Source organism: Danio rerio, chromosome 5 (assembly GCF_049306965.1).
Source record: "Danio rerio strain Tuebingen ecotype United States chromosome 5, GRCz12tu, whole genome shotgun sequence".
Taxonomy (NCBI): domain Eukaryota; kingdom Metazoa; phylum Chordata; class Actinopteri; order Cypriniformes; family Danionidae; genus Danio; species Danio rerio.
The window spans coordinates 4,366,975-4,384,562 of NC_133180.1; the positions used below are offsets into that span (position 1 = coordinate 4,366,975).

The 17,588-nt window shown below is 36.9% G+C and overlaps 2 protein-coding genes across 20 annotated transcripts in view; both read right to left on the reverse strand.

The window, feature by feature from the left end:
- srrm3 (serine/arginine repetitive matrix 3) overlaps positions 1-8,127 on the reverse strand; it is a 207,346-nt gene extending 199,219 nt beyond the window's left edge. For all 18 annotated transcript variants that reach the window (XR_012406642.1, XR_012406641.1, XM_073951857.1 and 15 more), the window contains exon 1: positions 8,020-8,127. The gene's annotated coding sequence lies outside the window, so the exon portion shown is untranslated. The remainder of the gene's footprint in view (positions 1-8,019) is intronic.
- A 3,436-nt stretch (positions 8,128-11,563) lies between these two features.
- Positions 11,564-17,588, reverse strand: part of mlxipl (MLX interacting protein like) — a 70,803-nt gene continuing 64,778 nt past the window's right edge. The window contains exons 17-18 of one of the 2 annotated variants that reach the window (XM_073949688.1): positions 16,678-16,807; positions 11,564-14,911 (exon numbers count right to left, since the gene is read on the reverse strand). In XM_073949688.1, the coding sequence (XP_073805789.1) occupies positions 14,787-14,911; positions 16,678-16,807 (255 nt within the window). In that variant the 3' untranslated portion in view covers positions 11,564-14,786. 2 annotated transcript variants of the gene reach the window in all.

The following is a 17,588-nucleotide window of genomic DNA, read 5'->3' on the forward strand; positions in this document are numbered from 1 at the left end:
CCCTGATAATCAGGGACTAAGCCAAAGGAAAATGTACATATACAGCTGAAGTCAGAATTATTAGCCCCCCTGTTAATTTTTTCCCCCAGTTTCTGTTTAACGGAGAGAAGATTTATACAACACATTTCTAAACATACCAGTTTTAATAACTCATCTCTAATCACTGATTTATTTTATCTTTATCATGATGACAGTAAATAATATTTGACTAGATATTCTTCAACACAGCTTAAAGGTTCAACAAAAATGATAGGCTCGATTGCTTAATTCAGCTTCATTGTAGCACGATATTTGTCATTCAAGGCCAATTTTAAAAAAAGCTCAATTCCCAAAATGTTTCTAACAAAGATATAAAATTGATTGATGACTGTAATCTAAAATAATGCTGAAAACACAAATTTGTCTTGCATTAATATTCACAGGGATAGAAGTTATCATCACTAGTGGTAACATGACCTGATTCTACAGCATCAAATCCATTGTCATCAAATTGTATCAAAGATGAACGGTCACTAAATGATCAGACATCCGATTTTCTGAAAACTAAAAAAAGAGGGAAACAATATTGCAGATGCATCTCAAAGAAGAAACTTGTGCCGTATTTATAGACCACAGAGAATTATTAAGAAAACTTAATTCCATCCGCTTGTTAAGTGGTGACGTATATAATACTGTTTCCAGGTCCAAGCTTTAGTGGGTTTGAGTGGAGAAATCATTCGTTTATGATCACGCTTTATTCCTATCACACATTAAAGTTAATAAGATCATAGTGTACACAACAATCTCTGGGCTTGCTGCATAACAAATACCAAAGTTTTAACAATTTATAAAAGAAATGAATCACTTTCTGGCCATCGGATATTAGGCATGGACATACTGTACAGGGCTCAACAATAAGGACTGCCTGGTGGCCCAGGGCCAGTGTGAGAGACACTTGGGACAGTAGACCGGATCATTACTGGCCCGATTGGGACAGTGCTGCCTTGTCAGTCACTAACATTTAATTTGTCTGTGACTATTTGTCAATTGCGTGCATTTAAAGCTTTTAAGTCTTTAAATGCTACCTTCTCTGTTATGTCGTAAACAACATATTGCTTTCTAATTCGTCTTATATGATTGATTTAACCATGCTATTTTTTTTTTTGTTACCTGGTAACAACCAGTACAGCGTAGAAACAGCAACATGTCAGCAACATCAAATTATATGGCTAAACGAAAATGTCTGTCTCTAGCGTCTTGGAAGTAGACATTTACATGTAAACAACACGATAAAATAAAAATTTAGTGATGTTATGCATAGTTTGCCGTCAGTTTGACAATTCAGCCAGCTTTTGTTAAATAATCTCAAACTGCAATAAAATACCTCCACATTTTCCATACGGCTGTTTTTGTTTGCATAACACTTATATTTACAATTGTTTTTTAAGTATTGAAATTCTAGATTTACAGACTTTATTTTTGACACATTATTTAAAATGTGTGGCTAAAAAATAGCTATTAACTTACCTTTTTTTTTTGGTGGGGCCAGTGAAAATTTTGGCAGGGCAAGTAAAAATCTAAACCACTTGCCAGATCGGACCAGTAGAAAAAATCCTTAGCGTTGAACCCTGACATATATATTGCGATCGTGATTTTTGAAAGTATTAAATCGCTTTTTAAACGTTTATTATTAACCATTTCATGAGTCTCCCCATTCAGTTGAATAGAGCGCTTGGACCTGGAAGCCGCTTCGCGTGACGTCACACTTAACAAGCGGATAGCAACACACAAGCAACCAGCCAAAACACGGGTTTAGCACTATTCAAATTGTATTATGTTTCTGTTAGAGCCATATTTATCATGCAAATTGTAAAATATTATGTATAGTTATCGTTATTTGTTTATTGCATTTATACTGTCTACAATCAAGATAATGTTTAAATTATTATTGCATGATTTAATTATGCCTTTGCTTATTGATGACTGATCACTTCACATCCTTGTTGTAAAGAGAGAGACGGAGTGATTCAGTTTGACCGTCGTTCCATATTGTATCGTTATATAAAGAAAAAGATGGTTCCTGCTTTGAAGAACAAATAAGTGAAGTTTATTTATAAACAAATTTCGAGAGGATCACGTGCTTATGATTGTTCACAGCTGTTCCAAATTTAGCTAATGACTGATTATCCTATCAGACGATCCTTAACTTACTATAAATAACCAGACTTTTCTCATCTCAGTATCTTCATCTTGAAGAAACCCCCCCACCCAACCCTACTTTCCCTCCTTTCAAACGGGCATCACGGTGGCCAGCGATTAGCGCTGTTGCCACATAGCAAGTATGCCCCTGGTTTAATTCCTTTCCAAACCAGACGGCATTTCTGTGCGGCGTTTGCTCGTTCTCCCCGTGGTCATGTGGGTTTTCCCCGGGTCCTCCGGTTTCCTCTCACAGTTCAAAAACAAGCACCCTAAACAATTAATCCAAATACTTTAGCTAAACTCTGAGTACACCTTTCAGCATACATATCTAACACTAAGCTACAACAAGCAAGAGGGGGGAGTCATCGAGATCTACCTGAGCTTAAACTCCCCTCTCGCCTTGCAACGGGAGGGAGCCCAGGGCTCGAGGATCTTATAAGCTCAGGGCTCTCTCCCAGGACAGCACGCCAAACAAGCTTTATTATCAATAATCAGCTAAGTGTGAACTCTTAAAACACAAGAAAAGAATATAACGACTTGGATGAGTTCGTCTCGTCAGACTGGTTACTTAAAAGGATCATATTTCCAGCTTGGATAATGGAGTGCCATTATAGTTTCGCTATCTTGAGATTCTTAACATTTACCGACAAGGCTTTCCTCAGATTATTTTCTATGACATAAATACAGGCAAAAAAAAAAGTCCATTTCTGAAGTTCCTCTGTAAAAATGCCAGCAGCTTTTCCTACACTGTCAAAATGTAATGACAAAAGGTCAAAACAACAAATATTTTCATGATGCTTTAACTTATTTTTATAAGTTAATCAGAGTCATACAAAGATCACCTGTATATTTTTAGACAGTCTGATTGATGTAAGTTGAGATGACTAGAACAGTTAACTAAAAAATCGGAGGCTGAAATAATTTTTGACAGTGTATTGTCCCTCAGCGACAGCACAGGGCTCAACAATAAGGACTGCCTGGTGGCCCAGGGCCAGTGTGAGAGACACTTGGGACAGTAGACCGGATCATTACTGGCCCGATTGGGACAGTGCTGCCTTGTCAGTCACTAACATTTAATTTGTCTGTGACTATTTGTCAATTGCGTGCATTTAAAGCTTTTAAGTCTTTAAATGCTACCTTCTCTGTAATGTCGTAAACAACATATTGCTTTCTAATTCGTCTTATATGATTGATTTAACCATGCTATTTTTTTTGTTACCTGGTAACAACCAGTACAGCGTAGAAACAGCAACATGTCAGCAACATCAAATTATAAGGCTAAACGAAAATGTCTGTCTCTAGCGTCTTGGAAGTAGACATTTACATGTAAACAACACGATAAAATAAAAATTTAGTGATGTTATGCATAGTTTGCCGTCAGTTTGACAATTCAGCCAGCTTTTGTTAAAAAATTTCAAACTGCAATAAAATACCTCCACATTTTCCATACGGCTGTTTTTGTTTGCATAACACTTATATTTACAATTGTTTTTTAAGTATTGAAATTCTAGATTTACAGACTTTATTTTTGACACATTATTTAAAATATGTGGCTAAAAATAGCTATTAACTTACCTTTTTTTTTTGGTGGGGCCAGTGAAAATTTTGGCAGGGCAAGTAAAAATCTAAACCACTTGCCCGATCGGACCAGTAGAAAAAATCCTTAGCGTTGAACCCTGACATATATATTGCGATCGTGATTTTTGAAAGTATTAAATCGCTTTTTAAACGTTTATTTTTAACCATTTCATGAGTCTCCCCATTCAGTTGAATAGAGCGCTTGGACCTGGAAGCCGCTTCGCGTGACGTCACACTTAACAAGCGGATAGCAACACACAAGCAACCAGCCAAAACACGGGTTTAGCACTATTCAAATTGTATTATGTTTCTGTTAGAGCCATATTTATCATGCAAATTGTAAAATATTATGTATAGTTATCGTTATTTGTTTATTGCATTTATACTGTCTACAATCAAGATAATGTTTAAATTATTATTGCATGATTTAATTATGCCTTTGCTTATTGATGACTGATCACTTCACATCCTTGTTGTAAAGAGAGAGACGGAGTGATTCAGTTTGACCGTCGTTCCATATTGTATTGTTATATAAAGAAAAAGATGGTTCCTGCTTTGAAGAACAAATAAGTGAAGTTTATTTATAAACAAATTTCGAGAGGATCACGTGCTTATGATTGTTCACAGCTGTTCCAAATTTAGCTAATGACTGATTATCCTATCAGACGATCCTTAACTTACTATAAATAACCAGACTTTTCTCATCTCAGTATCTTCATCTTGAAGAAACCCCCCCCACCCATCCCTACTTTCCCTCCTTTCAAACGGGCGTCACGGTGGCCAGTGATTAGCGCTGTTGCCTCACAGCAAGAATCCCCCTGGTTTAATTCCTTTCCAAACCAGACGGCATTTCTGTGCGGCGTTTGCTCGTTCTCCCCTTGCTTGCGTGGGTTTTCCCCGGGTCCTCCGGTTTCCTCCCACAGTTCAAAAATAAGCACTCTAAACAATTAATCCAAATACTTTAGCTAAACTCTGAGTACACCTTTCAGCATCCATATCTGACACTTAGCTACAATAAACAAGAGGGGGAGTCATCGAGATCTACCTGAGCTTAAACTCCCCTCTCGTCTTGCAACGGGAGGGAGCCCAGGGCTCGAGGATCTTATAAGCTCAGGGCTCTCTCCCAGGACAGCACGCCAAACTAGCTTTATTATCAATCATCAGCTAAGTGTGAACTCTTAAAACACAAGAAAAGAATATGACGACTTGGATGAGTTCGTCTCGTCAGACTGGTTACTTAAAAGGATCATATTTCCAGCTTGGATAATGGAGTGCCATTATAGTTTCGCTATCTTGAGATTCTTAACATTTACCGACAAGGCTTTCCTCAGATTATTTTCTATGACATAAATACAGGCAAAAAAAAAAGTCCATTTCTGAAGTTCCTCTGTAAAAATGCCAGCAGCTTTTCCTACACTGTCAAAATGTAATGACAAAAGGTCAAAACAACAAATATTTTCATGATGCTTTAACTTATTTTTATAAGTTAATCAGAGTCATACAAAGATCACCTGTATATTTTTAGACAGTCTGATTGATGTAAGTTGGGATGACTAGAACAGTTAACTAAAAAATCGAAGGCAGAAATAATTTTTGACAGTGTATTGTCCCTCAGCGACAGCAGCTCATTTCATTCATTCATTTTCTTGTCGGCTTAGTCCCTTTATTAATCTGGGGTCGCCACAGCGGAATGAACCGCCTACTTATCCAGCACGTTTTTACGCAGCGGATGCCCTTCCAGCCACAACTCATCTCTGGGAAACATTCACACACACACGCACACACACTACGGACAATTTAGCCTACCCAATTCACCTGTACCGCATGTCTTTGGACTGTGGGGGGAACCGGAGCACCCGGAGGAAACCCACGCGAAGGCTAGGGAGAACATGCAAACTCCACACAGAAACGCCAACTGAGCCGAGATTCGAACCAGCGACCCTCTTGCTGTGAGGCGACAGCACTACCTACTGCGCCACTGCCTCGCCAGCAGCTCATTTATTTATGAAAATCCAAATCCAGCGCACACTTCTGAAAGCATCTCGGCAATGTTCACTGCATCTGAATCCTGCATTTTTACCAGGTTTGAAGAGCTAAAAAGCATCAAACACCAGCTCAGCACCATTCATTTCTGCAGCCTCTTCAGATAAACAAACAGAATTACCTTTCTTTTCTTACTTTATACCTCTTTACCTAGACACTTCCTACACAATCATCGCACTAAACCACCTCAAGGCAGTCGGGAGGCTCAAATAAATCTACAACGCAGACTAAAACCGGGCAACCAGCTGCAGGAAACTAACAGTCCTCTGTTAAGTGGGTGAATTTGTCAGTCTTTGAAGAATAGGAGCCGTGACCCCTGAGTAAAGAGGGTGCGGAGCGCAGCACAGAGACCCTCACAACACACACACACACACACACATACATCCCTAGCAGCATGACCATACAAAGGTAAAAGCGCATGATGAAACAGGATTTACTAGCAGTTTAACATGCATATACTGTATCACACATTAATAATTAAGCAGCATGAATAAAAACAATGATGTAGTCAACTCATACGGATTTAAATAGGTATCTGGTTTAATAGTGTGGAGTTGGGGTGGTGGAGGGACGCTGAAGTCAAGAGAAAACGGAGGTATGACGTGTTTGACTATTTATAGGGGTTTGCTCTTGAGCTGATTGGATAATAGAATGATTGATTGTGTGTGTGATAAATTAGCCTCGACTGATCGACTGATCGTGCTCCTCCTGAAATTTGTTTAAAAACATTACTTGTCTTCATTCAAAAGCCTAAAGTTATCTGTGAGCCAGAGTTTGATTTGGCAAACACAATCTTCAAATCTCCTGAGAGTTAAGCTATCATTTTTGTACAACTACAAGATACAATTGAGGATTTCAAAAAATAAAAATACTGAGAAAATCACTTTTAAAACCATGTCCTGACAACATGTGACACGATAAGATTCCAGCGACAAGCAATTTGTCTGGCTGGACAAGGACCAAGGTCTGCAGAAGAGCATCTGTGAACACACAACACGTCAAAGCCAACTGAGAACAGGAAACTGAGGCTAAATAGAAGATTGGTTAAGCGTTGATGAGTCTCCATTTCTGCCGCACATTCAGATGGTCGGGTCGAATTTGGCATCAACAACATGAAAGCATGGATCCATCAACAGTTCAGCCTTGAGCATCGTGTCAACGCCACAGCCAACCTGAGTATTGTTGCTGACCATGTCAATGCCTTTATGAGCACAGTGTCTCCATCTTCTGATGGCTACTTCCAGCAGGATAACACACCATGTCATAAAGCTCAATCATCTCAGACTGGTTTCTTGAACATGACAATGAGTTCACTGTACTCAAATGGCCTCCACAGTCACCAGAGCTCAATCCAATAGAGCACCTTTGGGATGTGTTGGAACGGGAGATTCACATCATGGATGTGCAGCCGACAAATCTCCAGCAACTCCGTGATGCTATCATGTCAATTTGGAGCAAAATCTCTGAGGAATATTTCCAGTAGCTTGTTGAATCTACGCAGCAACGGATTAAGGCAGTTCTGAAGGCAAAAGTGGGTCCAACCCAGTACTAGTAAGGTGTACCTAATAAAGTGGCCGGTGAGTGTACATTGCTTAGAAACATTACTCCTCGCAAACTTCACGATAAATATAGCAAGAAATGAATCAACAAAGCCTACTAGAACTCATATTGATCTGATTACTTGCATATATGTGATGATAGTCGCGCTTTTGTTATTAAAACCAAACGAAACCATAATCCTCTCATCATCTCTGCTCTTCACTACGGCTCAGATTTCTAATGATGATGATGATTCCCATTATAAACCGTTATTGGACTATTATTTGATTAAAAATATCGAGCTTATGTTATTTAAGCCAAACAATTCATACAACACACACACACACACACAAACAAACAAACCGTCCTACATTATCCTTCGCGTCATTCATTTCAAACACGTCTATTATTAAGCCGTTGGATGAAGATAAAGACGGAAAATACTCGCGGTAATGTAATTTGCGTTTCTTTATCACTCACACACACTCGTAAACACATAGTAGAGAACAAAAGAATGTGCGTGTTGAAAAATAATCGCGTTTAATCACATTAAGAGCTTGCGGCGCTGCTGTTGTGCGTGTGTTGGATGATCACACACACACACACACAAACACGCGCATTCTCGTGTTTGTTCGGTGTTATAACGGTGTGTTTTTGATCAGGAGGGTTGGATAATCTTACCGGTTGTCGTGTGGATGTGAAGCCGGCCGGTTGGAGCTCTTCTGCGGTGTTTTTCTGCGGGAGGATCGGGAGCTGTCCTCCGCTCGCGGTGCTGAACGCTCAGTGCTGGACAGCGGCAGCCGAGAACGGGACGACTACAGCGGCAGAGCATCAGACGCAGCACCGCCAGCAGGTCAGGAGGTGGAACTGCGGCGCGCCGCAATACTGACTCATAACAACAAGAATAAAAAATCGTTCACATTTATAAACGTATGAATATGAAAAAGGCAAATGATGAAGCGAACACAATACCAATACTAACAATAACACTAATTATGATTTATAATACGGTATTAATAAAATGTGTGGGGGGAAAAACAATGTATAACAGTATAAACTCACTAGCGACACCTGGTGTGGTACCTTTAGCATATTAGCATTTCAATATAATAGTGTTGATGCTAATGTTATATGAAGATAACTGCTTGATAACTGCTTAACTGTTAATAATATAAAGTAATAAAGGTTATGTATGGTAGCAAACGTATAATTTCACTTACCTCAAAGTATTAAGAGGGAAAGTAACAGTTTCCACAAAGCTGATAATAATAACAAACATGTTACGCAGTGTGTAAAACATATTTAAAAACATACAAAACAGCTATTGTGTACTTTATTACACATTCACAATAATAATAGTTTTAAATGTGTTCATAAAATGTGTGGGGGAAAAACAATGTATAGCAGTATAAACTCACTAGCGACACCTGATGAGGAGCACGTTAGCATTTCTATACTAATAGTGTTGATGCTAATGTTTCATAATGAGGACAGATTAATTGTTGAAACCATTGAAACAGCAGCATTTTTATAAAAAAATATGAAATCCTATATAACATTAAAATGCATTTACTGTCACTATTATTCAAGAAAATAATCTTTGTATGTGTGTGTTACTATCTATCTATCTATCTATCTATCTATCTATCTATCTATCTATCTATCTATCTATCTATCTATCTATCTATCTATCTATCTATCTATCTATCTATCTATCTATCTATCTATCTATCTATCTATCTGTCTGTCTGTGTGTCTGTCTGTCTGTCTGTGTGTCTGTCTGTCCTGCAGATCTTAGCTCCAACACTAATCAAACACACCTGAACAATCTAATCAAGGTCTTACTAGGTATACTTGAAACACCCAGGCGTGTGTGTTGAGGCAAGTTGGAGCTAAACCCTACAGGGCACCGGACCTCCAGGAACGAGATTGGTGACCCTGATCTAGGCTATCTATAAAAAGATTTAAATATAAGTGTAAAATAAATTCAAAATAAATAAAAAAAAAAACTGTTATTTTGTTCTTTATTACACTTTCACAATATGATTTTTTAACAGTATAAATTGTGTGGGGGAAAACAATCTATAACAGTATAAACTCACTACAGAGACAGAAAGAGGAACTGCGACAAACTGCACTTACTGACTTAAGAGGAAGAAAACTGGTCATATTTATAAACTTATGAATCTGAAACAGACAAATGATGAAGCAGTAATAATACTAAGAACAATGATTCATTAAACAATGTGTGGGGAGGGGGGAAACAATGTATAACAGTAATGAACTCACTAGCGACACCTGGTGTGGTACTTTTGATGCTAATGTTATTATATGACGATAACTGCTTAATTGTTATTAATATATAGTGATAAAAGTTATTTATAGTAATAAAAGTATATATAATTCCACTTACCTCAAAATTTTAAACGGGAATGTAAGATAGTTTCCACAAAGCTGATAATAATTACAAACATGTTGCACAATATGTAAGATATATAAAAAAGAAAAATACAAAACTGTTATTTTATACTTTATTGCACTTTCACAATAGTTTTAAATGTATTAATATGTGTGGGGGAAATAATGTATATTGCTATAAACCCACTAGCAACACCTGGTTAGGTACTTTTAGCACATTAGCATAGTGTTGATGTTAATGTTTGATAATAATTTGTTGAAAAACCTGTTGAAACAGCAGCATTTTTATATTAATTGGAAATCCTATATAGCTTCAACATGCATTTACTCTAACTATTAGTCAAGTAACATAATAAATTTAACACTTTATTATTTATATACAAATTAGACAGAAATGAATGTACCAGATAAAAAATAAATGAATATTAGATTACTACCATGGTTAAATGCATAAGAATATGCAGGTATTTAATTACAGTTATACAATTACATCAATATTATATAGAATTATGTTACATAACAATATACGCTCACTAGCGACACCTGGGGAGGTACTTTTAGCACATTAGCATGTCTATATAATAGTTTTGATGCTAATTTTGTATAAAGATGACTGCTATTAGACAATATACAGTTGAAGTCAGAATTATTAGCCCCCCTGAATTATTAGCGCCCCTGTTTATTTTTTTCCCCAATTTCTGTTTAATGGAGGGAAGATTGTTTCAGCACATTTCTAAACATAATAGTTTTAAAAACCTATTTCTTATAATTGATTTATTTTCTCTTTGCCATGATGACAGTAAATAATATTTTACTAGATATTCTTCAAGACACTTCTATACTGCTTAAAGTGACATTTAAAGGCTTAACTAGGTTAATAAGGTCAACTAGGCAGGTTAGGGTAATTAGGCAAGTTATTGTATAATGATGGTTTGTTCTGTAGACTATCGAAAAAAAAAAATAGCTTAAAGGGGCTAATAATATTGACCTTAAAATAGTTTTTAAAAAATTCAAAACTGCTTTTATTCTATCCAAAATAAAACAAATAAGACTTTTTCTAGAAGAAAAAATACTATCAGACACACTGTAAAAAATTCCTTGCTCTGTCAAACATCAGTTGGGAAATATTTAAAAAAGAAAAAAATTTATATCATTAATATAATAATATCATTATAAAACATTAGCAACACTGCTAAACAGAATTATATTATTTATTATTATACATTACACTATTTAATTCCACTTACCCCAAATTTTTGAAGGGGAATCTAACAGTTCCCACAAATGATGACAATAAATACAAATATGTCTTATATGCAGCAAATCATTAAATCAGACTTATTTCTGTTTACTGTAGTATTTATTCATTCGTTTTCCTTTGGCTTAGTTCCATAATTAAACACGGGTCGCCACAGCGGAATAAACCACCAACTTATCCAGCACATGTTTTACACAGCGATGCTATTTCAGCACTGGGAAATGTAGTATTTGCTTAAGTTAAATTTAAATGTAAAATAGCCTAAATAAAAAATACAAAACAGTATTTTGTACTTTATTAAACATTCACAATATTAATAGTTTTAAGGGATAAACGATACAAATAAATGCAGCCGTGGTGAGTTTAAAACACTATAAAAGAGGGAAAAAACTATTCTTCAAATTATGTCTTGCGTTTTCCAATTTTTATTGTGATTATTTATTTATTTATTTATTTAATATCTATTTATCTACTTTTATCTATTTTGTTTTTCTAAGCTAAGTCAACTTGATGCTAAACAGTTTATCTAATATGCATCACAAAAAAATATGGTATTTATGTTTATTAATACTTTTCGGAAAGTACAGAAGATTACATGTATGCTATGAACAACAAACCAAGAGACAAATTTGACATTTGTTCCTTGAGGGAATTCTGAAATGTGTTGAAAACACCAGCAAAACTATCCCAAGCTAAAATTACACATCATAACGTAAACAAGGCACAGAATGTTACAGATAACGCATCTGATTGCATCACACTTACATTCAATGAAATATTTAAGAGAATTACAAAACAACAGTATAAACATACACTGCGACTTCATCAGTAAGGCATTAAATGGCATCTAAAAACCCATATTACGTATATAGCGAATGACTAAAATAACTGATATAGTGATATATATATATATACACATACATATATACATGCATACATACTTACCGGCCACTTTATTAGATACACCTGTCCAACTGCTCATTAATGCAAATTTCTGACCGGTGATTTAAGTGACTTTGAACGTGGAATAGTTGTTGGTGCCAGACAGGCTGGTCTGAGTATTTCAGAAACTGCTGATCTGCTGGGATTTTCACGCACAACCATCTCTAGGGTTTAGAGAATGATCCGAAAATGAGAAAACATCCAGTGAGCGGCAGTTCTGTGGGCACAAATGACTTGTTGATGCCAGAGGTCAGAGGAGAATGGCCAGACTGGTTCCAGCTGATAGAAAGGCAACAGTAACTCAAATACAACCGAGGTCTGCAGGAGAGTATCTCTGAACACACAACACGTCCAACCTTGAGGCAGATGGGCTACAGCAGCAGAAGACCACACCGGGTGCCGCTCCTGTCAGCTAAGAACAGGAAACTGAGGCTACAATTCACACAGACTCACCAAAACTGGACAATAAAAGATTGGAGAAACGTTGCCTGCTCTGATGAGTCTCCATTTCTGCTGCCACATTCGGATGGTCGGGTCAGAATTTGGCATCAACAACATGAAAGCATGGATCCATCCTGCCTTGTAGCAACGGTTCAGGCTGGTGGTGGTGGTGTAATGGTGTGGGGGAGATGTTCTTTCCACACTTTGGGCTCATTAGTACCAATTAAGCATCGTGTCAACGCCACAGACTACCTGAGTATTGCTGCTGACCATGTCCATCCCTTTATGAGCACAGTGTACTCATCTACTGATGGCTACTTCCAGCAGGATAACGCACCATGTCATAAAGCTCAATCATCTCAGACTGGTTTCTTGAACATGACAATGAGTTCACTGTGCTCAAATGGCCTCCACAGTCACCAGAGTTCAATCCAATAGAGCACCTTTGGGATGTGGTGGAACGGGAGATTGGCATCATGGATGTGCAGCCGACAAATCTGCAGCAACTGTGTGATGCTCTCATGTTAATATGGAGCAAAATCTCTGAGGAATATTTCCAGTAGCTTGTTGAATCTACACAGCAACGAATTAAGGCAGTTCTGAAGGCAAAAGAGGGTCCAACCCGGTTCTAGTAAGGTGTACCTAATAAAGTGGCCGGTGAGTGTATATATAAATCACTGATATATCGAGTGCTGGTATTCAGAGTTTGAAATCGTTCTCCTCTCTTTTGAGATGTCGATCATCTTCTCTGATTTCTGATAAATAATTAAAAACGAATCCAGTCTCAGAGCATCATTGCATGCGTTTATGAGAAATTGTCTTAAAAACCTGCCGTTATACATTACAAATACGTCTCCTTGATGAATTCGTCTTGTAACATTAAATAAAGCTTCTGCTAAAGGCATAATATACTTGGTCATCTCTATAGCTTAGGGAGAAAACATTATGATTGGTCATTGTATTGAGAGAGTGTGCTGTCATTGGCTGTAGCTGTGGGATGAAGCTTTTCGATTGGCTGTCATTCTGAGAGCGTGTGATGTCGTTGGCTGTAGCTGTGGCTTGAAGTCTTTTGATTGGCTGTTGTTTGAGAGTGCACTATCATTGGCTGTATAGCTGGAGGATGAAATGTTATGATTGGCCATTGTTTTGAGAGCGTGTGCTGTCATTGGCTGTAGCTATAGAATGAAGTTTTATGATTGGCTGTCATTCTGAGAGCATGTGCTGTCATTGGCTGTAGCTATAGAATGAAGTTTTATGATTGGCTGTCATTCTGAGAGCATGTGCTGTCATTGGCTGAATCTATAGACTGCATGTTTTGATTAGCTTTCATTCTAAAAGTGTCTGCTCTCATTGGCTGTAGTTGTACAATGATTCAAGTGTTATGATTGATTTATTCTGAGAGTGTGTGCTGTCATTGCCTGTAGCTGTGCGATGAAGTGTTATGATTGGCTGTAGTTTGAGAGAGTGTGCTGTCATTGGCTGTAGCTATAGGATGAAGTGTTATGATTGGCTGTAGTTTAAGAGTGTGTGCTGTCATTGGCTATAGCTGTGGGATGAAGTGTTATGATTGGCTGTCATTCTGACAGCGTGTGCTGTCATTGGCTGCAGCTGTGGGATGAAGTGTTATGATTGGCCGTCATTCTGAGAGTGTGTGCTGTCATTGGCTGTGGAATGAAGTTTTATGATTGGCTGTTATTTTGAGATTGTGTGCTGTCATTGGCTGGAGCTGTGGGATGAAGTTTTATAATTGGCTGTCATTCTAGGAGAGTGTGCTGTCATTGGCTGGAGCTGTGGGATGAAGTTTTATAATTGGCTGTCATTCTAGGAGAGTGTGCTGTCATTGGCTATAGCTGTGGAATGAAGCTTTATGATTGGCTGTCATTTTGAAAGCATGTGCTGTCATTGGCTATAGCTGTGGAATGAAGCTTTATGATTGGCTGTCATTTTGAAAGCGTGTGCTGTCATTGGCTGTGGAATGAAGCTTTATGATTGGCTGTCATTTTGAAAGCGTGTGCTGTCATTGGCTATAGCTGTGGAATGAAGCTTTATGATTGGCTGTCATTTTGAAAGCGTGTGCTGTCATTGGCTATAGCTGTGGAATGAATCTTTATGATTGGCTGTCATTTTGAAAGCGTGTGCTGTCATTAGCTGTAGCTGTGGGATGAAGTTTTATAATTGGCTGTCATTCTGGGAGAGTGTGCTGTCATTGGCTGTAGCTGTGGAATGAAGCTTTATGATTGGCTGTCGTTCTGAGAGCGTGTGCTGTCATTGGCTGTATCTATAGATGGAAATTATTTGATTTGCTGTCATTCTGAGTGCATGTGCTGTCATTGGCTGTATCTACGGGACAAAGTTTATTGATTGGCTGTCATTCTGAGAGCGTGTGCTGTCATTGGCTGTAGCTGTGCGATGAATGTCCGTGAGTGACTGCCTGGACGGCTTGTTCAGGAACCAAACTTGGGTCTGAAAGGATTGATGTGGAAGTGCTGAGCAGACGAAGTGAACTCAAAACAGCTGGAAGAAGAGAGACAGAAGAAATTATTAATCCACAGAATTCATTTTCCTTATTTAAGTAATCTACACTGTTTAGTATTGTTCCTTTTTTCAGTCATTTATTTCTCATTTATTGTATATTTTATTATTTTAATAATGCAAGTCATTTCAGTTTTATAAATAGTTCAAATGAATTTGCAATACTTAAAACACGTTATGCCAATAAAGCAAATGAAACTTGATAGAGTCAGAAAGAAAAAGAAGTACTACTATTAAACCTATATTTAAAGATTAGACTTCATGTCTAATCATATAAGCATGTTAAATGCCGTTGTAAAAGCCAGCTAATTATTTTTTTAAATTATTTAATAATTTCTCAGACTTTTAAAATTAATTAAACTTTTTAAAAGAAATTAGGTTGTATTTTTATTCAGAAAGAAAACAAAAAAATGATAAAAAATGACAGTAAACACATTTATAATGTCAAAAAAGTAATTTTATTTATCAAATAAATGATCTAATAATGTTTAATTATGTTATTGACATTATTTTGTTTCAATAAAATGCTATACTAACTGTTTTTTTGTTTTTTACTTTTTTATTTAGAGAAAAGAAAGAGGAAAACTATTTTCGAGTTCTGGCTTTTCTGCTACTTACCAAAAGGATTTGAATTAAGTACTTGTCAATAGTTGGAATAATTTCTAGAATTTTCCCAAGGTATAATGTTATAAATGAGTACTCCAATTCTTCTCCAGTTATCTTTTTTTATTTTAGTCGCTATTTCACACTAGAATGTTTGTATTTTTGGGGCAAGCCCAAAAAACATGAAAATGGTTAGCCAGCTATACTAACTTTCTAAATGATTATTAATGATTTTAATGATTTTTTTATTTGATATTTAACTTTTTAATACAAAACTAAGTTGTATTTTTATTTAGAAAGAATACATGAAATTGATAAAAATTTACAGTAAAGACATTCATAATGTCAAAAAAAATCTGTTATTCGAATAAATGAGTATCTAATTATCTAATTCTGTTATTAACATTATTCTGTCTTAATAACATGCTATACTAACTTTCTAAATGATTATTAATGATTTTTTTAATATGATATTTTATTTAAACCTTTTTTTATTGAAACTAAGTAGTATTTTTATTCAGAAAGAATACATGAAATTGATAAAAATTGACAGTAAAGACATTTATAATGTAAAAATGATGTTATTCGAATAAATGATCATCTAAATATTTAATTCTGTTATTAACATTATTCTGTTTTAATGACATGCTATACTAACTTTCTATTCATCAAATGTGATTCTATGAAATTTCTTCTGGAGAAAGTCTTGTTTGTTTTATTTTGGCTAAAATAGTATCAGTTTAATTTATTTTAAGCCATTGTAAGGTCAATATTATTAGCCCCCTTAAGCAATTTTTGTTTTGGATTGTCTACAAAACAAACCACTGTTATACAATGACTTGCCTAATCACCCAAACTTTAACCTACTCTTCCTTTTTTTAAGCTGAATACTAGCATCTTGAAGAATATCTAGTCAAACAATATTTACTGTCATCATGGCAAAGATAAAATAAACCAGTTATTAGAAATGAGTTATTAAAACTATTATGATTATAAATGTGTTGAAAAAATCTGCTCTCCGTTAAACAGAAATTGGGAAAAAAATAAACAGAGGGGCTCATAATTCTGACTTTAACTGTTTATGGATGTAGTTTAAACGGCAGTAAAATGTTTTGAGGTAAATGAAATAGTAAGCGGTCACTCACTGGGTCTGAGTGTAGGCAGAGAGCAGTGCTGGTCCAGCCAGGAGAGCGTGCTGCGACACAGATCATCAACACTGGCTGTGGAAACCATACTGTTAAACGACTCGAACAGCGGCTCGATGATGATGCTGAACTGAGAGAACAGCAGTTCAGGAAAATATAAAGCACTTTCACCAGCACTGATGTTTTTGGATGCTAGAGACTAGATTCACAAAACATTCTGGAAGCGCACCAATTGTCGGTCGCCACCGTCCGATGAACCAACAACTATTCCAGCATGTGCTTTATGCAGCGGATGCCTTTCCAGTTGTAACCCAGTACTGTGACACACTTATACACACTCATTCACACACACTCATACACTACGGCCAATTTAGCTTATTCAATTCACCCATAGCGCATGTGTTTGGACTGTGGGGGGAACCGGAGCACCCGGAGAAACCCCACGCCAAAACAAGGAGAACAGGCAAACTCTACATAGAAATAACAACTGGCCCAGCCGGGACTCGAACCAGTGACCTTCTTTCTGTGAGGCGACTGTGCTAACCACTGAGCCACCATGCCGCCCAACACCAGCTTAGAAATGGGTTTTATAAAACACAGCACAGCGAGGGGTCCACGTGACGTGATATTATGAACGTGATGTAATAACGACAAACAGGAAAATAATATGATAAGATACATCATATAACTCAAGATATCGAACTATTACAGGGCGAGGCAGTGGCGCAGTAGGTAGTGCTGTCGCCTCACAGCAAGAAGGTCGCTGGTTCGAGTCTCCATGTGCTCCGGTTTCCCCCACAGTCCAAAGACATGCGGTACAGGTGAATTGGGTAGGCTAAATTGTCCGTAGTGTATGAGTGTGTGTGGGTAAATGTGTATGGATGTTTCCCAGAGATGGGTTGCAGCTGGAA